This window comes from Globicephala melas, chromosome 11, assembly GCF_963455315.2.
Source record: "Globicephala melas chromosome 11, mGloMel1.2, whole genome shotgun sequence".
Lineage (NCBI taxonomy): Eukaryota > Metazoa > Chordata > Mammalia > Artiodactyla > Delphinidae > Globicephala > Globicephala melas.
In genome coordinates, this window is record NC_083324.2 from 51,449,284 (window position 1) to 51,476,539 (window position 27,256).

General features: G+C 45.0%; 1 protein-coding gene across 1 annotated transcript in view; it reads right to left on the minus strand.

Annotated features, from left to right (window-relative positions):
* Positions 1-20,084, minus strand: part of CRTAP (cartilage associated protein) — a 32,193-nt gene extending 12,109 nt beyond the window's left edge. Inside the window, exons 1-4 of the mRNA XM_030830065.3 lie at positions 19,515-20,084; positions 14,112-14,261; positions 6,975-7,146; positions 1,878-2,006 (exon numbers count right to left, since the gene is read on the minus strand). Of these exons, the coding sequence (XP_030685925.1) occupies positions 1,878-2,006; positions 6,975-7,146; positions 14,112-14,261; positions 19,515-19,985 (922 nt within the window). The 5' untranslated portion in view covers positions 19,986-20,084. The remainder of the gene's footprint in view (positions 1-1,877; positions 2,007-6,974; positions 7,147-14,111; positions 14,262-19,514) is intronic.
* Positions 20,085-27,256: the final 7,172 nt, after the last annotated feature.

Here is a 27,256-nt window from a genome sequence, read left to right on the forward strand (position 1 = left end):
ATAATTCTCATTAAAAAAGGGTCCTTCCAAGTGTGGCTGAATATAAGCCAACAGTTAACACTGGGGTTGGGGGAGAGCAGGGAGGGGGATGGAGATGGGCTGTTGGCTTTTTTTTTGCGGTACGCGGGCCTCTCACCGCAGCGGCCTCTCCCGCTGCGGAGCACAGGCTCCGGACGCGCGGGCCCAGCCACTCCGCGGCACGCGGGATCCTCCCGGACCAGGGCACGTACCCGCGTCCCCTGCATCAGCAGGCGGACTCCCAACCACTGCGCCACCAGGGAAGCCCGGGTTGTTTGCTTTTGATGTTTCTCTGTACATCTCTGCGATGTTTGGTTCACTGCAATAAGCTTCTCTTATAAGCCTTTTTGAAAAAAAGCACTTACATTAAATCAGCTATTTATATTAGAAAAGAGGGCTCTTCATAAGCAAAGACACTGCCTAGTGGAAAACTGTCCCCTCCACACCAGAATGTGGTCCATAAATATTTGCTGGCATCATGCTGTGAGCTCAGTGCTGCCTCATAGGAAAGCATGTTCACACATTATATAAAACTAGATTCTTGTCCTCTATGCTAAATAATCCTTTACCAGACAGCTCACGCTGGGGTGACAGTAGCAAATAAAATCTCATCCTTCCCTCCATGAAAGGGGACTTCTGGGAAGGACACCTGTTAAAAACACACCTCAACCTCCTCTGGATCTCAGAAATGTCCCAACCAAGGGACATTTCAGTACATTTCATTGCATCCTTAGATGAGGTTCAGGCCGCTCTAAGATCAGGTTCACTGCTGAGAGAGGCCAGTTACCTTCCTCAGAAAAACATGGTATAAATGTCAGTATCCGAGACTTTCCAGGAACAAAGAAGCCATCTTGATTAACGGCAAAAGTTTAAATATTTTTAATTTAAAAACTAAAAAGAGAGAGAGAGGGAGAGAAGGAAAATATTTTTCTTTTCTTTTTTTCCCTTTTTTAACCTTCAGCAGGCAAGGCTTTCAGTGTGTCCTGGAGAAGAGATGAGATGGGATTAAAAGGTAGGCAGGTTAGGTGGCTGCTGAGGCAGAGGGAACCCAACGAAGAACAGGATGGACACAGCGGGGAAGGGGGGCTGTGGAAGACAAGGTCACCTGGCACTCCTCCAGGACATCCCTGAGTCCCCAAGACCAGCCGCCCCTGAGTTTGAAGGGCAGCCTTGGGGAAGCTAGCCAGACACCTGCCAGCAGACCCAGACATTTCATCAGGAGGGTAGAGTTGTCGCTGCTGCAAATGACCCTAGTGACTTCCCGTGCTTGTCACCAAACTGCCAAGGTACACGCTGCTCACGCAAGTGGCACCCAGCAATCTTGGCTACAGAGAGAGGGGGGAAAGCCAGGAAATTCAGGCTCTGAAGTCTGAACTCCAAGTTCCTTTCTTTCTCCCATGTGTCCCCTTTGTCCACTTGGAAGGTTCTGATTGATAAGCTCCAATTTCAGGCCAAGGCAGGACCAACTGCAATGACCTTCTAAGAGTCTGAAAAGTAAAGCCAATGATGTGGAAGAAGGGAAATAATGATATTTTTTAAAAAAAGAAAAGAAAAAAGGGACTTGCCTGGCGGTCCATTGGTTAGTACTCTGCGCCTCCACTGCAAGGGGGCATGGGTTTGATCCCTGGTCGGGGAACTAAGATCACGCATGCCACGCAGAGCGGCCAAAACAACAACAACAACCACCAAAAAAACGGTTATATAGAGTTTGCCATGTGCCAGTGCGTGAATTTCCTAAGCATTCCACGTCTATCAACTCATTTAATCCTCACAACGATCTTAGGAGGTTAGTACTCTCTGCAGATGTGGAAGCTAAGTCTTCGTACCTTGCTCAGATCTCCTAGAAGATGATTACTTACATTTATAATAAGCAAACTGCAAATAATGATACATGGTAGCCACAAATTTCTCGACTGGATATCCTCCTATGACTGGGGTGAGGTTCTCTTCACACTGTATTTTGCATTCCAGAACTTCCACATAATGATCTGAAAGAACACACAAATTTTCAGGCAGTGTATCCATTATCTTCTTTTTTTTTTTTAACATCTTTATTGGGGTATAATTGCTTTACAATGGTGTGTTAGTTTCTGCTTTATAACAAAGTGAATCAGTCATACATAAACATATGTTCCCATATGTCTTCCCTCTTGCATCTCCCTCCCTCCCACCCTCCCTATCCCACCCCTCCAGGCTGTCACAAAGCACCGAGCCAATATCCCTGTGCCATGCGGCTGCTTCCCACTAGCTATCTACCTTACTACGTTTGTTAGTGTGTATATGTCCATGACTCTCTCTCGCCCCGTCACAGCTCACCCTTCCCCCTCCCCATAACCTCAAGTCCGTTCTCTAGGAGGTCTGCGTCGTATCCATTATTTTCTTAATGCCGCTTCTGCCCCACTGCCCCAAAAGATCAAGGTAAAAATGATAAATGATAAAATGATAAAAGTAAAATATTCACAACACTTATGATAAAGGGCTAAAATCTTTCACGCACAAAGTTTCCTAAATCAATAAGAAAAAGACGAATGTCCACTATAAAAATAGCCAAAAGGATGTTAATAGAAATTATAAAAAGGGCTAATAAACACTGTGAAAAGATCTAAACCACATTTGAAATTAAGAAATACAATTCTACCTAAAATAATGTAAGCTATTACATTGGCAAAATGTTTAAAATTTGATGATGTCCAGTGATAGGAAGAGAATAGTGAGACTCATGCTCTCATGTTCTGTTGGTAGGAGCAAAATAGGAACAAATGTTTTGGAGTACAATTTGGTAAAATTTATGAAAGGTTAAAATACACATATTCTCGGTGATTCCCTGGCAGTCCAGTGGTTAGGACTCTGCGCTTCCACTGCAGGGGACACAGGTTCGATCCCTTGTCAGGGAACTAGATCCCATATGCATGCCGCAACTAAGAGTTCTCATGCCACAACTAAAGATCCCAAGTGCCGCAACTAAGACCTGGTGCAGCCAAATAAATAAATAAAATAAAATAAAATTTTAAAAATACCTAAATATAGTCACATAGAAAGATGTCAAAGACTACATTTCCCAGCCTCCTTTGCAGTTAGGTTGGGGCCATGTGACTAAGTGAGCCATGAAATGTGGACAGTAACAACTGATGAATACTACTTCTGGGGCTGGTCCCTAACAACCTTCCAGGTGCCCCTTGGCCCCTCCCTTTTCTCCTTTCATTCAGCCAGAAGCGAAAGACTCCAGCATGATGATACACATTTTGCCAGCAAGACTGTAGGAACAGGCACTCTCCTACGTTACTGGTAGGAATGCAAAATGGTACCTTAAAATACCAAATAATTTATGTAAACCTTTACTCTGAACTATCAATCCCACTGATGTTGACTTTGCAAACACACTTCCATACTTAGCAAACAACACAGCCCACTAAAATTCCCCATTGCAGTATTAGATGTAATAGCAAAAGATTGGAACAGCCCAAATATCTATCAGATAGTTGAATAAACTGGGGTACATCACTCCCCCAACCCTCAGTGGAGCACTTGGCAGTAATAAAAAGAATGACACAATCTCTACACACTAGTTAGGATATATTGTTAAGTGGAAAAAGCATAACATAGAATAGTGTTTAACGTATGGTACCTATTCTGTATGAAAGAAGCAGACACAAAAATAAAGGGAAAGTTGGGCTTCCCTGGTGGCGCAGTGGTTAAGAGTCCGCCTGTCGATACAGGGGACACGGTCCTGGTCCGGGAAGATCCCACATGCCGCGGAGCGGCTGGGCCCGTAAGCCATGGCCGCTGAGCCTGCGCGTCCGGAGCCTATGCTCCGCAACGGGAGAGGCCCCAACAGTGAGAGGCCCGTGTACAGCAAAATAAATAAATAAATAAAGGGAAAGTAGTTTTTTTTTCTTTTTTTTTTCTTTTTGCCTGCATTGCACAGCATGTGGGATCTTAGTTCCCCAATGAGGGATCAAACCCCTGCCCAGTGCAGTGGAAGTGCGAAGTCTTAACCACTGGACCACCAGGGAAATCCCTAGGGAAAGTAGTTTTATATTCACACAACCTTTATAGAAAAAAATGCTTCAGGCAAGAATTCTCAACAGTGTGCCAAATCAGTGGGGGTAGGGTGGGGAGGGTTTGATGGACAGCAAGTTGTCCTAGTCTCGAAGCACCTGTCCACAAATTATTAATTTAAAAAGGAAAAACAGTAATTATATTGTGGAGAAACTGGAAAGCACCTCAACCAAATGTTTAAAACTTAGTGTCACCACTTCCCTGGTGGTCCAATGGTAAAAAATCTGCCTTCCAATGCAGGGGAGGTGGGTTTGATCCCTGGTCGGGGAAGTAAGATCCCGCGTGCCGCGGGGCAACTAAGCCCGTGAGCCACAGCTACTGAGCTCGTGCACCTCAACAAGAGAGCCCGTGTGCTGCAACTAGGTGCTCTAGAGCCCGGGTGCCACAACTAGCGAGGGAAAACCCTCACGCCACAACTAGAGAGAAGCCCGCGTGCCACAACGAAGAGTAGCCCCTACTCGCTGCAACTAGAGAAAGCCCACACGAAGCAACGAAGACCCAACACAGCCAAAAATAAATAAATAGATAATTTTTTAAAAATTAAAAAAATAAAAGATAACCAATTTGCTAGAATATGGATGAACCTTGAGGACATTACGCTAAGTGAAATAGGCCAGTCATAAGAGGACTAATACTGTATGATTCTGCTTATATGAGGTACCCAGAGTAATCAAATTCATAGACACAGAAGAAGAATGGTGGTTGCTAGGGACTGGGAAGGAGGAAGATGGAGAGTTAGTGTTTAATGGGTACAGAGTTTCAGTTTGGGAAGATGAAAAAGTTCTGGAGATGGATGGTGGTGAGGGCTGCACAACAATGTGAATGTACTTACTGCCAATGAACTGTACACTTACACACGGTTAAAATAGTAAAGTTTTGTTCAAAATAAAAATTTAAGAAGATAACCAAATGCAATGTGTGGAACTTATTTTGAACATGATTCAAACCAATAAATTGGGAATTCCCTGGCAGTGGTTAGGACTCCATACTTTCACTGCTGGGGACCCGGGTTCAATCCCTGGTCGGGTAACTAAGATCCCACAAGTCGCACAGTGGGGCCAAGAAGAAGAAAAAAAAAAGAAAACACACAAAACCCCAACAAATTGTAAATTTAAGGAACACACATGTATGACATTTCTGAGATGACTGGGACACTGGATATTTGATGATGAGATCAAGGAACTGTTGTTAAAATTCTTTTAGGTGTGATGGTTCAGTGGTTGAAAAAAACGAGTTCTTATCTTTTAGAGGTACCTACTGAAACATTACAAATGAAGTGATAACAACATCTGGGATTTGCTTCAAAATAACATGAGGGATTTCCCTGGTGGTCCAGTGCTTAAGACTCCGAGCTCCTGATGCAGGTGCCCCGGATTCAATCCCTGGTCAGGGAACTAAATCCCGCATGCTGCAGCGAAGATCCCACCTGCCACAACTAAGACCTGGCACAGCCAAATAAATAAATAAATATATTTTTAAAATAATAGTAATAATATAAGAGGTAAGTGGGTGGGAATTAGATGACACCCAGGTGACCCTGAGTTGACAATAGTGAAGCTGCATCATGGTGACATGGGGTTTCTTTACACTCTTCTATTCTTCGTATATGTTTGAAATTTTCCACAATAAAAAGGTTTTGTTAAGAAAAATAAAGGTACTCTGTGGAAAAAGAGATCCATGAGCAAAACAGTGATTCGAAAACAAAAACAGGGCTTCCCTGGTGGTGCAGTGGTTGAGAATCTGCCTGCCAATGCAGGGGACACGGGTTGGAGCACTGGTCTGGGAAGATCCCACATGCTGCGGAGCAACTAGGCCCGTGAGCCACAACTACTGAGCCTGCGCGTCTGGAGCCTGTGCTCCACAACAAGAGAGGCCGCAATAGTGAGAGGCCCGCACACCACGATGAAGAGCGGCCCCCGCTCGCCGCAACTGGAGAAAGCCCTCGCACAGAAACGAAGACCCAACACAGCCAAAAATAAATTAATAAGTAAAAAACAAAAACAAAAACCATCCTGGATTCAATAACTGTAAAAGAGCTGCCTACCCCAGGGTTTCTGAGAGCCATTAACCATCACAGGGCACAGAGACTCCAAGAGGCAGACGGTGCTCAGGACAATCTCAGACCTATCTGATCTGGGTCCCCTTCCTGCAAGGTGCAGTTTGAGCATCCGTGTTCCCAAACCACTTAGGGACATCTCTTGGCCATTTCCCATTCTCTGGAGCATTGCTGCCCACTACTGGTTAAGGAGAAACCCTAGGGCTATTTATGTGTTTTCAATTGTTTTTCTTTCTTTCTTTTTTTTTGGCTGCACCGTGAAGCATGTGGGAATCTTAGTTCCCCGACCAGGGATCGAACCCACGACCCCTGCAGTGGAAGCACAGAGTCTTAACCACTGGACTGCCAGGGAAGTCCTCAATTTTCTTCATTCTTTCCTGTGTTTTCTAGACTTCCTATAATAAGCATGAATTATTTTATAGTCAGAAAATTTTTTTCCCAAAAGTTATCTTAGTGATGACTAATTAGAGGTTCATTATACTCTTCATTTTACCTTGATGTGTGCTGAAAAACTGCCATAATCAAAGTTATCTCCCTAAGGTGAGGCATGAGTTGCTTTGGGGCCCAGTTTTATTTTTCCAAAAGCCTATGGGAATCTGTAATCAAGTAGGGCTGATTAGGCAGACCTTCTCTGCTGGCCTGTATCTAGACACCATACTCACTGTTTCTCCAGAAGCTCCCGCCAAATCAGAGGCTGATCCATACATGTGTCAGCCACCCCGGTTACCCTTTCTTATGTAAGCTCAAAAGTTCCTCAGAGGCCACTCAAGTACCCAGAAGGCATGTAGAACCCACAGGGGCAGCTATGCCATTTATGTCGAGGACACAACCCACCACTAACCTGCTATGGAAAGATAGAAATCCTTGAAGTCCTTGATCTCCCGGGAGCCCTCGCAGGCAGCAAGACACTCATAAAAGGCCTTGAAGAAGTCAGGAAGGGCCAGCTCCATGTCTGTGATGCACGTTCTCCAGTTCTCACCGTTGTACCCCCGCACGGCTCGGATGAACAGGCTCTGGAATCATCAGAAAGTCTACAAATAATAAATGATGGAGAGGATGTGGAGAAAAAGAAATCCTCCTACACTGTCGGTGGGAATGTAAATTTGTACAGCCACTATGGAGAACCGTAATGACGTTCCTCAAAAAACTACAACTAGAGCTACCATATGACCCAGCAACTCCACTCCTGGGCATATATCCAGAGAAAACTCTAAATTCAAAAAGATACATGCATCCCTATGTTCATAGCAGCACTATTTACAATAGCCAAGACATGGAAGCAACCTAAGTGTCCATCAACAGGTTGCATGGATAAAGAAGATGGAATATTACTCAGCCATAAAAAGAGTGAAATAATGCCATTTGCAGCAACATAGATGGACCTAGAGATTATCATACTAAGTGAAGTAAGCCAGACAGAGAAAGACAAATACCATATGATATCACTTATATGTGGAATCTAAAAAATGATGCAAATGAACTTGTATACAAAACAGAAATAGGCTCACAAAGTAGGAAAACAAACTTATGGTTATCAAAGGGGAAAGGGGTAGGGGAGGGATAAACTGGGAATTTGGGATTAACAGATACACACTACTATATATAAAATAGGTAAACAACAAGGACCTACTGCATAGCACAGGGAACTATATTCAATAGCTTGTAATAACTATAATAGAAAAGAATCTGAAAAATAATACATATATATATATTCTATGCGTAACTGAATCACTCTGCTATACACCTGAAACACTGTAAATCCACTATACTTCAATTAAAAAAAAACAAAAACAAACAAACAAACCAAAAGCAGGCTCTGGAAAGCAGAGAGAAGCCAAGGAAGGTCCAGACGTGAAGGGAGAGAGATCTGTCCTCCTGAAAGGAATCAGACCATCATCAAGCTCTACTCTCATTAGCTCTGGAGAAACCATGCTCACTCTTAATTATAAATAGGAAACCAATCAGTAACTTACCTATATCTAGACTTTTCTACCCTGTTCACAGTGGTACACTTATTTTATTTAATTCAAAAACTAGCAGGTGCAATCCACCAGAGGGCAGACAGCAGAAGCAAGAACTACAATCCTGCAACCTGCAGAGCGAAAACCACATTCACAGAAAGATAGACAAAATGAAAAGACAGAGGGCTATGTACCAGATGAAGGAACAAGATAAAACCTCAGAAAAACAATTAAATGAAGTGGAGATAGGCAACATCCCAGAAAAAGAATTCAGAATAATAATAGTGAAGATGACCCAGGACCTCGGAAAAAAGAATGGAGACAAAGATCAAGATGTCATAAATGTTTAACAAAAACCTAGAAGAATTAAAGAACAAACAAACAGAGATGAACAATACAATAACTGAAATGAAAAATACACCAGAAGGAATCAATAGCAGAATAACTGAGGCAGAACGGATAAGTGACCTGGAAGACAGAATGGTGGAATTCACTGCTGCGGAACAGAATAAAGAAAAAAGAATGAAAAGAAATGAAGACAGCCTAAGAGACCTCTGGGACAACATTAAACGCACCAACATTCACGTTATAGGGATCCCAGAAGGAGAAGAGAGAGAGAAAGGACCTGAGAAAATGTTTGAAGAGATTATAGTCGAAAACTTCCCTAACATGGGAAAGGAAATAGCCACCCAAGTCCAGGAAGCGCAGAGAGTCCCAGGCAGGATAAACCCAGGGAGAAACACACCAAGACACATAGCAACAAAACTGACAAAGAAAAATTATTAAAGGTAGCAAGTGAAAATGACAAATAACATTCAAGGAAACTCCCATAAGGTTAACAGCTGATTTCTCAGCAGAAACTCTACAAGCCAGAAGGGAGTGACATGATATATTTAAAGTGATGAAAGGGAAGAACCTACAACCAAGATTACTCTACCTAGCAAGGATCTCATTCAGATTCGATGGAGAAATCAGAAGTTTTACAGACAAGCGAAAGCTAAGAGAATTCAGCACCACCAAACCAGCTCTACAACAAATGCTAAAGGAACTTCTCTAAGTGGGAAACACAAGAGAAGAAAAGGCCCTATGAAAACAAACCCAAAACAATTAAGAAAATGGTAATAGGAACATACATATTGATAATTACCTTAAATGTGACTGGATTAAATGCTCCAATCAAAAAGACAAAGGCTCGCTGAATGGATACAAAAACAAGACCCATATATATGCTGTCTATAAGAGACCCACTTCAGACCTAAGGACACATACAGACTGAAAGTGAGGGGATGGAAAAAGATATTCCATGCAACTGGAAGTCAAAAGAAAGCTGGAGTAGTAATACTCATATCAGATAAAATAGACTTTAAAATAAAGGATGTTACAAGAGACAAGGAAGAACACTACATAATGATCAAGGGATCAATCCAAGAAGAAGATATAACAATTATAAATATATATGCACCCAACATAGGAGCACCTCAATACATAAGGCAAATGCTAACAGCTATAAAAGAGGAAATAGACAGTAGCACAATAATTGTTGGGGACTTTAACACCTCACTTACACCAGTGGACAGATCATCCAGAGAGAAAATTAATAAGGAAACACAAGCTTTAAATGACACAATAGACTAGATAGATTTAATTGATACTTATAGGACATTCCATCCAAAAACAGCAGATTACACTTTCTTCTCAAGTGCACATGGGACATTCTCCAGGATAGATCACATCTTGGGTCACACATCAAGCCTCAGTAAATTTAAGAAAATTGAAATCATATCAAGGATCTTTTCCAACCACAATGCTATGAGATTAGAAAAATTTACAGGGGAAAAAATGTAAAAACCACAAACACATGGAGGCTAAACAGTATGTTACTAAATAACCAAGAGATCACTGAAGAAATCAAAGAGGAAATCAAAAAATACCTAGAGACAAATGACAACGAAAACACGATCTAAAACCTATGGAATGTTTCTAGCAATACAATCCTACCTTAAGAAACATGAAAAATCTCAAATAAACAATCTAACCTTATACCTAAAGGAACTAGAGAAAGAAGAACAAACAACACCCAAAGTTAGCTAAAGGAAGGAAATCATAAAGATCAGAGCAGAAATAAATGAAATAGAAACAAAGAAAACAATAGCAAAGATCAATAAAACTAAAAGGTGATTCTTTGAGAAGATAAATGAGATTGATAAACCTTTAGCCAGACTCATCAAGAAAAAGAGGGAGAGGACTCAAATCAATAAAATTAGAAATGAAACAGGAGAAGTTACAATGGACACCGCAGAAATACAAAGCATCATAAGAGACTACTACAAGCAACTCTATGCCAATAAAATAGACAACCTGGAAGAAATGGACAAATTCTTAAAAAGATATAACCTTCCAAGACTGAACCAGGAAGAAATAGAAAATATGAACAGACCAATCACAAGTAATGAAATTGAAATTGTGATTAAAACTCTTCAAACAAACAAAAGTCCAGGACCAGGTGGCTTCACAGGTGAATTCTATCAAACATTTAGAGAAGAGCTAACACCCCATCCTTCTCAAACTCTTCCAAAATATTGCAGAGGAAGGAACACTCCCAAACTCATTCCACGAGGCCACCATCACCCTGATACAAAAACCAGACAAAGATACTACAAAAAAAGAAAATTACAGACCAATATCACTGATGAATACAGATGCAAAAATCCCCAACAAAACACTAGCAGACAGAATCCAACAACACATTAAAAGGATCATACCAGGCTTCCCTGGTGGCGCAGTGGTTGAGAGTCTGCCTGCCGATGCAGGGGACACGGGTTCGTGCCCCGGTCCGGGAAGATCCCACATGCCGCGGAGTGGCTGGGCCCGTGAGCCATGGCCGCTGAGCCTGCGTGTCCGGAGCCTGTGCTCCGCAACGGGAGAGGCCACAACAGTGAGAGGCCCGCGTACCACAACAAAAAAAAAAAAAAAAAAAAAAAGGATTTACCATGATCAAGTGGGATTTATCCCAGGGATGCAAGGATTCTTCAATATATGCAAATCAATCAATGTGATACACCATATTAACAAACTGAAGAATAAAAACCATATGATCATCTCAATAGATGCAGAAAAAGCTTTTGACAAAATTCAACACCAATTTATGATAATAACTCTCCAGAAAGTGGGCATAGAGGGAACCTACCTCAACATAATAAAGGCCATATACGACAACCCACAGCCAACATCATTCTCAATGGTGAAAAACTGAAAGCATTTCCTCTAAGATTAGGAACAAGACAAGATGTCCACTCTCGCCACTATTATTCAACATAGTTTTGGAAGTCCTAGCCACGGCAATCAGAGAAGAAAAAGAAATAAAAGGAATACAAAGTGGAAAAGAAGAAGTAAAACTGTCACTCTTTGCAGATGACATGATACTATACATAGAGAATCCTAAAGATGCCACCAGAAAACTACTAGAGCTAATCAATGAATCTGGTAAAGTTGCAGGATACAAAATTAATGCACAAAAGTCTCTTGCACACCTATACACTAATGATGAAAAATCAGAAAGAGAAACTAAGGAAACAATCCCATTCACCACTGCAACAAAAAGAATAAAATACCTAGGAATAAACCTACCTAAAGAGGTAAAACACCTGTACTCAGAAAACTATAAGACACTGATGAAAGAAAGCAAAGATGACACAAACTGATGGAGAGATATACCATGTTCTCTCTTTCGTTCAGATTATTTTCAAATCACTGTTTAGTAATGTGTGTCTTATCTTAATTAAAAAAAAAAGTAACAGGCACTTGATAATAAAATCAAGTTTGAATAAAGGAAAAAAAGAAAACTCTAGTGACAGAAACCAGAGCAGTGGCTGCCAGGAGTCAGGGGGTAGGGCAAAGCCTGGACTGCACAGGGGTATGAGGGAACTTTTTAGGGGAGAAGAAAATATTCTACATCATGATTGTGGTGGTACCTTTGACAAAACTCATCGAATTACACACTTAAAATTAGTAAATAAGTTTTAAATCGATTCAAGGAAAAGATAAAGCTTAAGCAAGTGTCAGATACCCCTCCCCCTAACAGTGAAGTATGAACTAGGAGTGCCACACATCAGTACAAGTTCCTGGGGAGGGCAGCCGCGTGCCAGATAGTGGAAACGTCAAGGAATTTCTGCTAACTGTTGCCTGGAGCAGGTAAAAGAAATAATTAGGGCTGAGGAAGCAGCCCGGTTTCACAAGAAATAAGTGGAGATCTTGGACGCATGCGGAAATCTGACAAATTGGAGGGGCCAAGACAGGCCTTGAAATATGCATGGGGCTCTCTATTTGTAGTTTTGTTTTCAGTTGCTCTGGAATGGGGTATTTGAGGGTCACCCCTGGGACCTGAAATTTTCACCCAACTAAAGGCCTCAGGTTAAGAAGGTGGGTCTCCTTATACCTCCTGGGCAGGCAGCATTTCCTGGAAACAAGACAGGCAGAGAGCTGAAGGGCCTTTGTCTGGAGATTGGGTACGAGAGCAGCAACACCAGGCCGCTGGCTCTGCAGAAATGGCAGCGTGGCAGCAGCAGGAAAGTCCTGCAGAGAGAGGAAGCCCCTGGGCACGGTGGGGATGGTGGGGAGGGGGCAGCCCGCCACACCCAGCAGGACTCCAAAGAGGGCAAGAAGGGTGCAGCTGCTTGCAGTGAAGCACAGTGCATTCTGCTCCCCAAACCCTACCCCAAAAATGACAGGGAAGAAAGTAAAAAGACTTCAGTCCTTTCATGGGAGAACTGGAAAGGAGCAAGCAGCAGACAAGAGATTTCAACAACTTTTGGAAAGACAAAAAAACAAATTATCAGAGAGGAGGGACCTCAGAGCAGGCGAGCTACACACTCGTAGGCACCTGCAGGCACCAGGGACCACAGAGGCTGGCACAAGGCATGGGAAAGAAAGCAGGGCTGAAAGTCTGAACAGAGCTGTTGGAACCCTGGGTTCCCCCACCAGCGCCCACCTGCTCACCTAAGGGACCACACCTCCCAAAGCCGCTCCTTGCCAGAGACTGGTGGTCTCTTCTAGAGACTCTACCCATAAAGGCTGAGGGGCCAGGGAGCAGGCATAGCAGAGCCTGCTATCAGTCCAGGCATGGGCTGAAAAACCAGGAATCAGGTAAGGTCTCAGACTCAGCTGTGAGACCCCCATCCCTCTCCCGAGACTGGCTCTCAGACACCAGTAGAGAAGCACGGACACCCCACCAGCCCTGCAGGAGGCTGGAGAATCCTTCCCTGGAAAACTGAAGGGCTCCAGGAAAGAGACTTCGCCCACTATGTTTGAGGGTCACCACCAGTGAAAAAGTGAGCTTGAGATCTGGTCCCACGATAGGAAACCCTGGAGTCAGACCTTAGGATCTAACGGCTCCCATGGGTACTTTCAACACATCCCTCTGTTTTCAACCCTCCACTGGTACCCACACCCCCAGAGCCCGAGCTCGACAGGGCCGGACAACAGTAAGTGCTCAAAGGGCTCAGATTCTTCCTCTTCTTATTATCCTCATTCATTCTCATCAGAATTCCGCGCTGCAGATGCAGAGACTTAAGTAGCCTCCAATCTGTCAAGTCAGTCCTCCTAGCGCCTCTATTTCCTTTCCAACTTAAGATATAAAGTTGTGTGTGTGTATTAATATATATGTTTCCTAGCTTCATCAGAAATGGAGAATTATATTTCTGTTTCTCCTATTCTTGGTCATTTTCAGATGATTTCCAAGACACGTCTTTATTCTACCATCTTATTCTACCATCACATGACCATATTTCTAAAATGTAGCATTTAGAAAAAAGTGGCTTTAAAATCATCATGGAAAGTAAAATTGCATTCTTAAATGGATCAGCTAGGTGTTAAAAAGGCAATCATTTCTATTGTCATAATATTCACTAAATGTCATCAAAAATCACTAGCAGTCCTTTGATGTCAATAGATGTTCACTGAGATACGCTTCTTTGACAGCTCGCATTGCAAATAACCACTGTGTAAAAATGCAAATATACCTCATACAACTTGGTTTCCAAGTCTTTAATGTAGTCCTCGGCATCGGGCAGGCTCTTATAATAAGCCATGTTTCTCTTCATCATTTCATCATCAGGATGCTTCAGTAGATAGGTGTGAGCAGCTGCAATGGCTTTTGGAAGATTATTTGCCTAAAATACAAAGAAGAAAGAGAAAAGCTACTCAATGGGTGATGAGCGTGAACGTCTGTTCAGTCCTTCGGCAACTTTGTGTTTCTACACAATGTTGGAAGCGAAGGGTTCAGTGATTTCCAAGACCCAGCAAGACCTGGTCCAGCCACTCTGGAAGAGTGTTCATTCGCTGCAGGTGAGTAGATGGCCTTTGTGTGCCTGTCCCGATCTACGCCCTGCAGTCTCCACCCTACCCTGCCCTGCCCAGGAGGCTGGTGTACAGGCTGTCACAGCGGACTCCCTTGTCCCCATAGCTTCCAGTGGGTTCATCAATGAGGAGCTCCAACAGGAACCCAACAGGAGACTGAAGGAAGGGAAGAGAATAAGGCTGGGCTGTTAGTGTCCTGGCTCCCTCCCTGCAAGGTCGCTCCCTTGACTGAAGGTCACAGCCCCTCTCAAAGGGGGCCTCTCCTTCTGGTATCTCTCCTTCTGGCTTCCAGCAATTGGTCTCTCCCTTGCCCCTTCTGGCCTGGGTGGGGGAGTGTCACACCTCACTATCACTAGCCCTTGTAAATACCTGCTTTATTAAAAGTTCCTCCAACTACCCAGTATGACTATATCACATCTTTTCTGCCAGAACCTTGACAGATGTATCAATACTTTCCAGAGTCTCTCACAGAATCTCCACTTCACTGTTCTCAGTGATTCCCACCACCTCCTCACTTACTCATCCATTCACTCAGCAAATATTTGTTTCAAGCTTCCTACATGCCAGGCACTGTTCTAGGAAATGGGTCTGTAACAATGAGCAAAACAGGGAAAGAATCCCTGCCTTTACGTACTGGACATGCAGGTGAGCCCTCCCTATTCCCGTAACCTTGATCAAGAGTCTTTTTTTTTTGGTGGGGGGACATGCCTCCTTATGACCTGTTTATTTCAAGTAACTGACCCAACCTGTACCAAATGGATTCATTTCCTCTCTCTCTCCTCTATCTATATATATAGATACACACACACACACACACACACACACACACACACATCATATACATGGGTCTACAGGTGAATACTTGCAGATAGACATGTTGACATGTAACTTTACTATTTCATGGATATATGTGTACTAATATATTTTATACACTATATAATGTAATATATGTAATACATTATAATTAAAATGTATATAATTATTTTTGTAAATAAGTTCATTTGTATCTTTTTTCTTAGATTCTGCATATAAGTGATATCATATGATATTTCTCTGTCTGACTTACTTCACTCAGTATGACAGTCTCTAGCAACTCCATGTTGCTGCAAATGGCATTATTTCATTCTTTTTTATGGCTGAGTAATATTCCATTGTATATATGTTCCACATCTTTATCCATTCATCTGTCGATGGACATTTAGGTTGCTTCCATGTCACAGCTATTGTAAACAATGCTGCAATGAACACTGAGGTGCATGCATCCTTTCAGACCGTGTTTTTCTCCAGATATATGCCCAGGAGTGGGTTTGTTGGGTCATATGGTAGCTCTATATTTGTTTTTTTAAGGAACCTCCATACTGTTCTCCACAGTGGCTATACCAATTTACACTCCCACTAACAGTATAGGAGGGCTCCCTTCTCTCCACACCCTCTCCAGCATTTATTGTTTGTGAATTTTTTGATGATAGCATCTTTTGTGTCATCCTGTGTTCTGTCTCCCTGCTTTTCACACCTCTTTGTGGTCTCAGCTAATGTGTCTGTCTCCCCCTCCAGCCTCTGAGCCATGAAGGACCCAGCAGTGTCATTCATGTCTGCACTCCTGGTACCTGGCACAGTTCCTGCAACAAAGCAGGACTTGGTAAGTACCAGTGATTTGGATGTAACATCACCACTGCATAATATTTTCATGAAATTAATTCATGTTTCCCTCTATTTCCCCCTCTCTCTCTTCTCCTCATTAGGTGGTGGTCAGCTGATTCTGAGTTTCACTGCCTCATGGGAGGTAGCTGTCTGGTCAGGACACAGAAACAAGACAAAAGCCCCTGTACTCTTGAGAGAACTTGGCAAGTATGGGAAGAGGAGGAAATCGGGAGAGGGAGCTGCAGGAAGAAGCTGACTGGCCTGGAAGAAGAAGAGGGAGGAAGGGGAACCCTCTAGGCCAGAAGAAAGTCCCCCTTGGGGTCTGCAGGGGCAGTAAGGTCTGTGGCCCTTGACCTTCAGGTTTGGCACCTGCAGGCGGAGCCCAGGAGAGCAGAAGTCCTTAGAGAGGAATGGGATGCTCTGGGGGCGGGAGGCTCAAGAGGTGGGCAGCCGAGGATAGGGACACCTCCCTGTGTGGACACGCAAGCAGCAAACAGAGGATCCCCTGCGATGCCCTGGCTCCTCGGTGCCCTGGAATCACAGCACAACCTGGTGGGGGGGAGGGGAGGCCCCCGGATCTCGTGCACAGAGACTCCTTCAGCCAATCCAGAGGGACACTCGGGGGCAAGAATTAGGGAATTCAGTTTGGAGAGAGAAAAATAAAGGGATACTTGGCACACTCTGGATTTCCGAGAATCAAAGGATAGCACATACCTGTGCAAAATTGCCCCAGCATGGGAGCCCAGTCATTTGGAGACAATGGCAGTGGCTGCCCTGGAGGAGTGATGGGTGGTGATAACGACAGACTCCCAGAAGCCAGTGCTGATATTTGGAGAATGCCAGCTAGTGACCTGGAGTGCGACTGCCTTTTTTTTTTTTTTGGCTCTGCTGCCGGCTGCTTGTGGGATCTTAGCTCATGGACCACGGATGGAACTCTGGGCTGGGGGGGGGGGGGGGCGGAAGGGGGATGAGGAAGCACAGAGTCCTAACCACTGGACCACCAGGGAATTCCCAGAACTGCCTTTGAAAGAGGTCTACAGACAGCTTTATACTCCTGGCTGGAAAAAGGCCAGTCTGGCAGCCAGAAGGAAGGGAAGAGTATGAATGCAGCCCTTTTTAAAGCATGTGCCAATGAAATTAGATTCTCTGATTCTCAGAAGAGCACTTAGAAAGAGTGGCACAGGGTGGGATTTTTAAGGCCTCTCACTCAGGACCTGAGTTTTACAAAATGGAATCCCTTCCTGAAGGATGATTTTATTCACTTTTAACTCCAGCTCTGTCAGCTGGAGCATGGAGCCACACCTTGACAGGTAAACCTCTGACAGCCCCCAGGCAGGTTTTAGAGAAGGAGGGGGTGGGGGAACCTACCCTGCCATGGGTTCCTGAGAGACAGCCACCTGCATGAGAGGCTCCCAGTCACCTGCCAAACCAGCCACCCCTCAACCAGGGGAGGACAGAGTCCAGGTCCAGGCAAAGAGGGGGTAAGCATGCCTGTGAGGCAGCCAGCTCTGTCAGCTCAGAGTTCAACAGTCACCAAGGATTTGATAAAGCGCTGGGGCCCACCTGTTCCTCGGCCTGTGGGGAAGATGAGCATTTCATGGAGATGGCGGCCACAGAGAGAACCCACAGCTCATGACATGAACCTAAGTCAGGCTGGGGGCATGAAACCTACCGTGGTTTCAGATCCTGCTAGGGCAGGAAGCACCATCCATCTCCAGTACCTGTCGCCAGCCGAATGAATGTGCCTCTCACCAATTATTTCCTCTCTACCCAGAAACAGAGTTTGAAAATACAAACTCCATTAAGGAAAACAAAAAATCAGCCACACAATATCATCACTTTTTCAGTGATTTTCAGTTGAAGCAATTAAGTGAAGGTTCTGGTTTATTTATAAAATTCTAAACTTCTCCCTGCCCTGTAAGTGATCTCAAAATACTAAGACAGATGGTATTATACTGACTTTTGTTTTTTGGCTGCACCCCACAGCTTGCAGGATCCTAGTTCCCTGACCTGGGATCGAACCCATGCCCCCTGCCGTGGAAGTGCGGAGCCTTAACCACTGGACCGCCAGGGAATTCCCTATACTGACTTATAAGTAAGTGATTGTTACAAGACCTACAAAGGGTTTTGAGAGAAGCTATGAACTTCCTAACCTTTGAGGATGTCAGGATGGAGGAAACCCCTGCCTTCCGGTCATATTGTAGCACTGCAGTCCCCTCCTCCCTGCAGCACTTGTTTCAAAGTCATCTGTATATTAGAGAAATCAGAGCTTCCACTATTCTCCAGGTTTAAAAATAAAACGTTTTCCCCTCGATTATGTGACTCAAATTTGGCTCAGACTGTATTTGCCAAAAGTTCTACAAAAAAGAGAGAGGATTAAAACGAGTCCTTTTTAGCGTAAAAAATACTGCTTGTATGAGTCAGCCATTATTTCTGCATTTCATACATTCTGGAAATGTATTAATCTTATCCCCGTTCTATTTTAAAATTGTCTTTTTATTGCCAGGACAAACATTCACAAATCTGATACTTATATAAAACTGTAATCAGGCATAGAAATAACCCAGCTTTTCTCCTATTTAGGGTTTCTGCTGTTTTATGGCTCATATGAATGCAACAGACACGCAGCTCCGTTTCAGGGAAATATGAAAAACAGATCTTGCAGCCCAAAGACTGAAAGCAAAGTTTAAAAACTCGTTTTCGGTTAGAGAAAATAGAAACTGGACTTTGAGAGGGCTCTATTGGCAACACCCGGTGAAGACCCACCAAGCTAAAACCTGTTTATCCAGTAACAGGGAATTCGGCCCCTCTTAAAACTTGTGGGTCCCCAGAGTAAGGACTTAAAGGACAGAGACTGCAATTTGTGGCTCTTTTTAGCCAGCAATCACAGGCAGAATGTAAGCAGCCACAAAAAGGAGGAAGACAACTGTGTTACATTCTAGATGAAAGACAGCCAGCCCAGAGCGCCAGCCCTGATGAATCACAGCGCTCAGCTGCTTCTCCTCCAGGCAGGGAAGTGTCCTTCCAAGGAGCCCTGCCCTTTCCTGGCCTTAATTTCCTCTTTAAAAGGGACCGGCCGGCTCCGCAGGTCCTCTTCCGCCCTATTACTGAAAGGCACCACTCACTTGAGAAATGGGATTTTAATCGTATATACCAAAAAAGGAGTCTGTCTTCAAATAACACTGTGCTAGGCGTTCTATGTATGTTCTCCGCCTCAGAACAACCCTTCAAGAAAAGTATTTTCATCTCTATTGAAGATGAAGAATAGGGGGAACAGGATTTGAAGGCGTCCTTCCGCAGCACGGGGTGGGAAAGAACTAAGTCAAGAAAGAGCGTTGGGACGCGGCCCAGGACCGAGGGACAGAGCCTGGGCCTAAGGGGCGGGGCCTAGGCTTGGGGGGCGGGGCGAGGCGAGGCGGACTTGCCTTGAAGTAGGCGAACTGCAGGAACTTGTAGGGCTCTCGGCGCTGGAAGTCGGCCAGCACTTCGCGGCTGGGCTGCGACTGGCGGAAGGCCGGCAGGCCCTGCTTGCAGCGCTTGAGGCAGTGCGCGCGGCGCAGCAGGCCCCCGAAGAGGCGCAGCTCCGGGTGACGCGCGAGGCCGGCGGCGGGCTCGGGCTGCGGCGTCGCGCTGCAGTTGCGGTGGCAGAAGGCCTCGCTGTCGCGTAGCAGGCGGTGCAGCCGCAGGCTGATCTCCAGATAGACCACGCTCTCCGCCCAGTGCTCGCCGCTGTATTGGTCCAGCGCGTGCCGGTAGGCCGACTCGAGCGGCATCAGCTCGTCCCGAGGGAAGCTGCGGAAGCTGTAGCGCTCGTACTGGGCGCGCCCGGAGCGCAGCGCGCAGCCAGCGCACAGCAGCGCCAGCAGCGCCGCAGCCGCCCGGCGCCCCGGCTCCATCGCTCCCGACGGAAGGAAGGAAGGAAGGAAGGAAGGAGGGGTGCGAGAAGGAAAGGAAGCGGGAGGACTGAGCGACGCGGCGAGCCGAATGCTGGGGAGGCGGGGACGCCAGCCTCCGGCCCGCCCCGTCCGGCTGCCCCTCCCCACCCAATCCGGGGGTCCGGGCAAAGCTGCCCGCGCGGAGTGGGTGTCCTGGGGAGGGGCGCTGCCCTCTAGTTCCTGCACGATCTAACCCGTGATCCTGGGCTCCACGGTTAGCTCCTTTATAAAGAGGGCGGTCTGCAAGCCAGGCGCGGCCCTAATGGATCATAGATCAGCGCTGCTTACACTTTAGAATCTCTTAGAGGACTTGTGAAAACGCAGATTCCTGGACCGTGACCCCAGAGTTTCTCATTCAGCAAGTCTGGTTGGGATGGGGGTCTGAGAATCTGCGATTCTAACCAGCACCCTGATGAGACTGATCCTGCGGGTCCACGGCCTACACTTTGATGGCACTGCGACGACCTCATTTCAATGAGAAAGACAATGCATAAACAAAATTAATAAGGATGTCAGTGGCGCTTTGTAAACTGTTAAGCTAATCAAGTTGAAGATGCACACACCTTATGACTGCCATTCCACTCCTCAGAATACGCTGGAGACGGAATTCCATGGCGGTCCGGTGGTTAGGACTCGGCGCTTTCACTACTGAGGGCGTGGGTTCAATCCCTGGTGGGGGAACTAAGATCCCGGGAGCAGTGCGGTGCGGCCAAAATTTTTTTTAAATAAATAAAAGAATACGCTCGAGAAACTTATATGTGTGCATCAAAAGATGCGGAAAGGGCTTCCCTGGTGGCGCGGTGGTTGAGAGTCCGCCTGCCGATGCAGGGGACACGGGTTCGTGCCCCGGTCCGGGAAGATCCCACGTGCCGCGGAGCGGCTAGGCCCATGAGCCATGGCCGCTGAGCCTGCGCGTCCGGAGCCTGTGCTCCGCGACGGGAGAGGCCACAACAGTGAGAGGCCCGCGTACCGCAAAAAAAAAAAAGATGCGGATAGAGGGGCCTCCCCGGTGGTCCAGTGGCTAAGACTCCGTGCGCCCAATGTAGGGAGCCTGGGTTCCATCCCTGGTCAAGGAGCTAGATCCCATATGCTGCGACTGAGAGTTCGCATGCTGCAACTTAAGATCCTGCATGCTGCAACGAAGATCCTGTGGGCCGCAACTAAGACCCGGTGCAGCCAAATAAATAAATTAATATTTTTAAAACAAATAAATAATTTACAGAAAAATTAAAAGGATAGTAGAAACAATTCCTATATAGCCCTCATCCACATTCGCAAATTGCTAAGTTATGCCACATTTACTTTCTCTGTATTTATCTCTATGCTTTTTTCTGAATCATTTGAGAGTACATTGCATACATGAGGTCACTTCCCCCTTAATCTTTTAGTATTGATATGTATGTCCTAAGAACTAAACTACAGACAATGATCAAATTCAGGAAACTTAGCATTGATGGAGGACTAATCTATATTCCCTATTCCTGTTTTGTCAACTGTCCTAATAATGTCTTTTTTTTTTTTTTTTTTTTTTGCGGTACGCGGGCTTCTCACTGGTGTGGCCTCTCCTGTTGCGGAGCACAGGCTCCGGACGCGCAGGCTCAGTGGCCATGGCTCACGGACCTAGCCACTCCACGGCATTTGGGATCTTCCCGGACCGGGGCACGAACCCGTGTCCCCTGCATCGGCAGGCGGACTCTCAACCACTGCGCCACCAGGGAAGCCCCATAATAATGTCTTTTACAGCACTTTATTCCCCTGGGCAGGATGCGATCCAATATCCTGTGTTGAATCTAGCTGTCTCTTCTACTTAGTGTTCTGGAATCTGAACCTTCAGCTTTTCTTGTCATACTATTGACACTGTATAAGAATACAGGCCAAAACAACAATGAGATCCACTACACACCTATTAGAATGGCCAAAATTCAAAATACTGACAACACCAGATGCTGACAAGGATGTAGAACAACAGGAACTCTTCATTCGTTGCTGGTGGGAATACAAAATGGTGCAGCCACTTTGGAAGACAGCGTGGCAGTTTCTTACCAAACTAAGCACACTCTGCCATACCATCCAGCAGTTACCTTCATTGATATTTACTGAAATAAATTGAAAACTTATGTCCACACAGAAACCTGCACACAAATATTGATAGCAGCTTTTTACATAATTGCCAAAACTTGGAAGGAAACAAGATGTCCTTCAATAGGCGAATGAATAAATAAACGGTGGTACATCCAGACAATGGAATATTACTCAGCACTAAAAATAAATGAGCTATCAAGCCGCAAAAAAGACATAGAGGAAACAAACGCATTTTACTAACTAAAAGAAGCCAATATAAAAAGGCTATATACTTACTGTATGATTCCAACTATATGGCATTCTGGAAAAGGCAAAATTTTGAAGACAGTAAAAGGATCAGTGGCTGCCAGGTGTTGGGGGGAGAGAGGAATAAACAGGCACAGCACAGAGGATTTTTAGGGCAGTGAGACTATTCCGTGTGATACTATAATGGTGGATAGATGTCATTATACATTTGTCAAAACCCACAGAATGTGAAATACCAAGAGTGAACCCTAATGTAAGCCATGGATTTTGGGTGATTATGATGTGTCAAAGTAGCCTCATTTGTTGTACTCAGTATACCACTCTGGTATGGGATTCTGATAGCGGGGAGGCTGTGTGTATGTAGTGATGGGAGATATGTGGAAAATCTCTGTACCTTTCACTCAGTCTTGCTGCAAACCTAAAACTGCTTTAAAAATTAAAGTCTATTTTAAAAAATAACACAGTCCAGTTATTTTATAAAAAGCCCTTCACTTGGGCTTCTCTGATGTTTCCTCATGATTAGATTCAGATTAAGCTCTTTGGACTAGAATACCATCCTTCTCGGCTGTCACAGGAGGAACACACTGTCTTACCTTATCACCTTATCAGTGACATTAATTTTGTTTACCTTGTTAAGTTCGTATCCATTTTCTCCACTTCATTTTTTTTCTTTCGTAATTAATAAGTGTTTTGGCTATGACACAGCAGCACAGTTCCTAATAGCAGAAAGCAGAAATAACCTGTCTAAAAACAGAAGAGTGGATTTTTTTTTTTTAGAGAGAGAGGATGTGTGCAGAGGAAAATATTTTACAGCAGAGGATAATGAAAGAATTACAGCTACACATAACAACACAGTTCAACCTTAAAAAGAAAAAAAGAATGATTCCACTTGTCTAAAAGTTTAAAAATATGCTAAAGTACACAAAATATTATTTAGGAATGCAAGTAATACAGTCTTATTTCATACAAACACGCAGGGTAAAACTGTAATGAAAAACGAGCCATAAACAAAAACTTTGGAGAGTGGTTTCCTGTAAGGCGGAAAGAAGGACATGGAATTGGAAGAGGGTCGCAGGAGGGAGAGGGGATGCAAGTGAATATGGGAACATTCACTGCATCATTTTTTTTATGCCATACATATATTTTAAAGATATTATTTTAGGGCTTCCCTGGTGGCGCAGTGGTTGAGAGTCCGCCTGCCGATGCAGGGGACACGGGTTCGTGCCCCGGTCCGGGAAGATCCCACATGCTGCGGAGCGGCTGGGCCCATGAGCCATGGCCGCTGAGCCTGCGCGTCTGGAGCCTGTGTTCGCAACGGGAGAGGCCACAACAGTGAGAGGCCCGCGTACCAAAAAAAAAAAAAAAGAATTGGGGAGAGAGTGTGGGGCAGCAAAGGTTAACTGGAATTGCCTTTGAGGAGACGGTCGTGGGTGGGCAGGTGGAGGTGGAGGGAACAGTTGCTTCCTGTGATAATTCAACAAAATTTATAAATGGAAGTGAAACCAGACAATGTCTACGGTGGCTGACCCTTGCTGCGGGGGTCTGTTCTGCTTCACTAGAGCTGTGTCCAAGAGTGTCTCCTCCCTAAAGGAGCCAGCGTCCCCCAGGTGACTTTAATGACAAATTCTCTTTCATGAATTTATTCATTCTTTCAATACACTGTTCAGCATCTACCTTATACCAGGTCCTGCCCTTGACACTGGAATGCAAACATGAATCAGACATATATCCTCGACTGAAAGGAACTTCCAGTCAAGTAGAGATAAGACATCTGTAGTTTTTTCATTTGTTCCATTAACCTATAGTGAACCTATAGGCACTGTTTTAAATAAATATCACCTCTTTCCTAAGGGAACTCAAAGTCTGGAGAAGACGTAAGTAAACTTTCAATAACCCACCACCAGAGCTGGAAAGAGTGCTGTGTGGGCCCCAAAGAGAGCTGGGTAACTGTCTTAGTGGGTTCAGGCTGCTATAACAAAATTACCATAGACTGGATAACTTATAAACAGAAATTTATCTGTCACAGTTCTGGAGGCTGAGAAGCCCAAGATCAAGGTGCTGGCAGATTTGTGTCTGGTGAGAACCTGCTCTCTGGTTCATGGATGGCCGTCTTCTCACTGGGTCCTCACAGGATAGAAGGGGCAAGGAAGTTTTCTGGAGTCTCTCTCTTCCTTTTTTCTTTGGCTGGGTAGCTTGCGAGATCTTAGTTTCCTGACCAGGGATTGAACCCAGGCCACGGCAGTGAAAACACCAAGTCCTAACCACTGGACCACCAGGGAATTCCCTGAAGTCTCTTTTTGGCCACACATCATGAGGGATCTTAGTTCCCCAACCAGGAATCATACCTGGGCCCCTGCAGTTGTAGAGCAGAGTCCTAACCACTGGACCGCCAGGGAAGTCCCAGGGGTCTCTTTTTTAAAGGCACTAATCCCATTCGTGAAGGCCCCGTCCTAATGAACTAATCACCCCAAAGACCTCAAAGACCTCACCTCCAAACACCATCACTTTGGGGATTAAGTTTCAACATATGAATTTGGTGGGGGCTGGGGGTGGGACATAAGCATTCAGTCTATAGCACTAATCTAGTCTGAGTCTGGGAAAGTTTCTTGCAAGAGGCCACTCTTTTTTTCTTTTTTTTAAATTTATTAAATTTATTTATTTTTGGCTGTGTTGGGTCTTCACTGCTGCGCGCAGGCTTTCTCTAGTTGAGGAGAGCAGGGGCTACTCTTCCTTGCGGTGGCTTCTCTTGTTGTGGAGCAGGGGCTCTAGGCACGCAGGCTTCAGTAGTTGCAACACACAGACTCAATAGTTGTGGCTCGCAGGCTCTACAGCACAGGCTCAGTAGTTGTAGTGCACGGGCTTATTTGCTCTGCGGCATGTGGGATCTTCCCGGACCAGGGCTCGAACCCGTGTCCCCTGCATTGGCGGGTGGATTCTCAACCACTGCGCCACCACGGAAGCCCCAAGAGGCCATTGTTGAACTCCTTTAAAGGGCCTGAAAAAATGGAATAGAAGTTTGCTGGGGGCAAAAATGAACAAAGGAAGAAGATTCTGGGCGAAGAAAACACTACAAAGGAGAAGACAAGTGATGGGACTGGAGGCCAAATAACAGCATAGGAGACCCCTCAGTGTGATCTCCACAAGAAAAATGAGAGCCTGGGAATTCCCTGGCGGTCCAGTGGTTATGACTCCATGCTGCCACTGCTGGGGGCCTGGGTTCAATCCCTGGTCAGGGAACTAAGATCCCACAAGCTGTATGGCATGCCCCCTACAAAAAAATAAAATTAATTAATTAATTAAATAAAATAAAGAAATATGAGGGCCTGAGTTAAGGCACAGACCATAAAGGGTCATAACACAGAGAAAGATAAATGTCATAAGTTAGATGTAGGTAGAGCGGTGTGGAAACTGTTAGAAGGAAAAAACTCCTTCAGCTAGTGCAAGCACTGATTACTTCATTACAAAAGAGGTATTAAATCTGGGACTTGAATTGGGAATGAGTTGTGACCTATGGTCCTAAAAGCAAAATCTAAGAGGACCTCCCCAAAACCCACGGTTAGAGAAAATTCAAGAAATACGTACAGGCAACGGTAAGCTGCAGAGTAATTTCTTCATGTTCAACAAATAATTATCTTATCCTGGGCTAGAAAATAGAGGCTGAGGCAAGGACTAAGTTCTCATTCTTTATTTGGGAGGTAAACCCATGACAGTGGGAGAGACAGGAGAGGCAAAGAGGGAAAGGAAGGATGAGATGCAACACAAAGTAATGTGTTACCACACTGGCTACGGCTTCAGAGCCGCCTTGGCAGGTGGACCCGCTAGACTACGTGGAATGTCTCTGAACAGGCTATATACAGAGAAACCACTCCTTGAAATAGTTGATCCAAGGGAAGAAGGAGAGGCCATTTATTCACTGGCTCTTTTCCTCCTCTGATCTCTGTTGCACTATGGTTCTCTACGGGGGAGTGAACTTTCCTGCCCCTCTGGGTTGCACCACCCAGCCTCTGGCAGCCACGTAGGAAGCATGGTGGTTTGTTCCAGTGAGTGCAGAGGCGTGTAGAGGAGCCAGAAACTCCAGATAGTTGGTTTGGGGCAGCAGATGTGCTGCCAGGGCAGCTCGGTGAAACAGGAAGACTAGAGCTCTGGAGACAGGTGACTAGGGAATCTGAGGCATCACACAAATAATGTTTGATAGAGCAGTCAGAGAGGTTGTGATCAAATTACCACAGAAACTCTCTGACCCAGAAGCTGCAAACTTAAATCTCTCATGGGGCCTGCAGGCCATGTCAAAAGAGCAGTGGACCAGATGGAGATTGTTGCCAACTGGAAGAACCTACCTGCCTAAAGAATGTCCCAGTGCATATCTCTGATCTACTGTTACCCTGGTATAGCCAGACCTTCTGATCTTTGAAGAGAAACTGGAAATCCAGATTATGTAAATTCCCCTGATTAAATATTGACAATTCCATTGATTATATAAAATTTAAGACACCAATGGGCCAACATGGTAACTGTCAAAACAAATAGCCCTTTGGCCATATCTAGTTGTAACCTTCGATTGAGCCAGAAAACTACTGTGATCGTTCAGAGACATGAACCACGGCTGCAGATGTGGATATAAAGACAGAGAGGGCTAAATCCGGGGGCCCAGACAAAGAAGAAACAACAGGCCTAGATCAAACACGAAGGGGAAAAAAACAACACTGCAAAGAAGCAGCTGGGAGACCCTAGGGAAGCAGATGCTTTTGCCAGATAGTGAAGGCAAAAGAAGATAGGAGAGAGAGTGTTTAAAACAAAGTCATTTTTCCCCCCCACTAAGGCCGGCCTCACTTGGGGCATTTGTTTTTAGATCTCAGACTCCTGAAAGGGAGTTCGAGGACATGGTGACAAGGGCATCCTAGTGC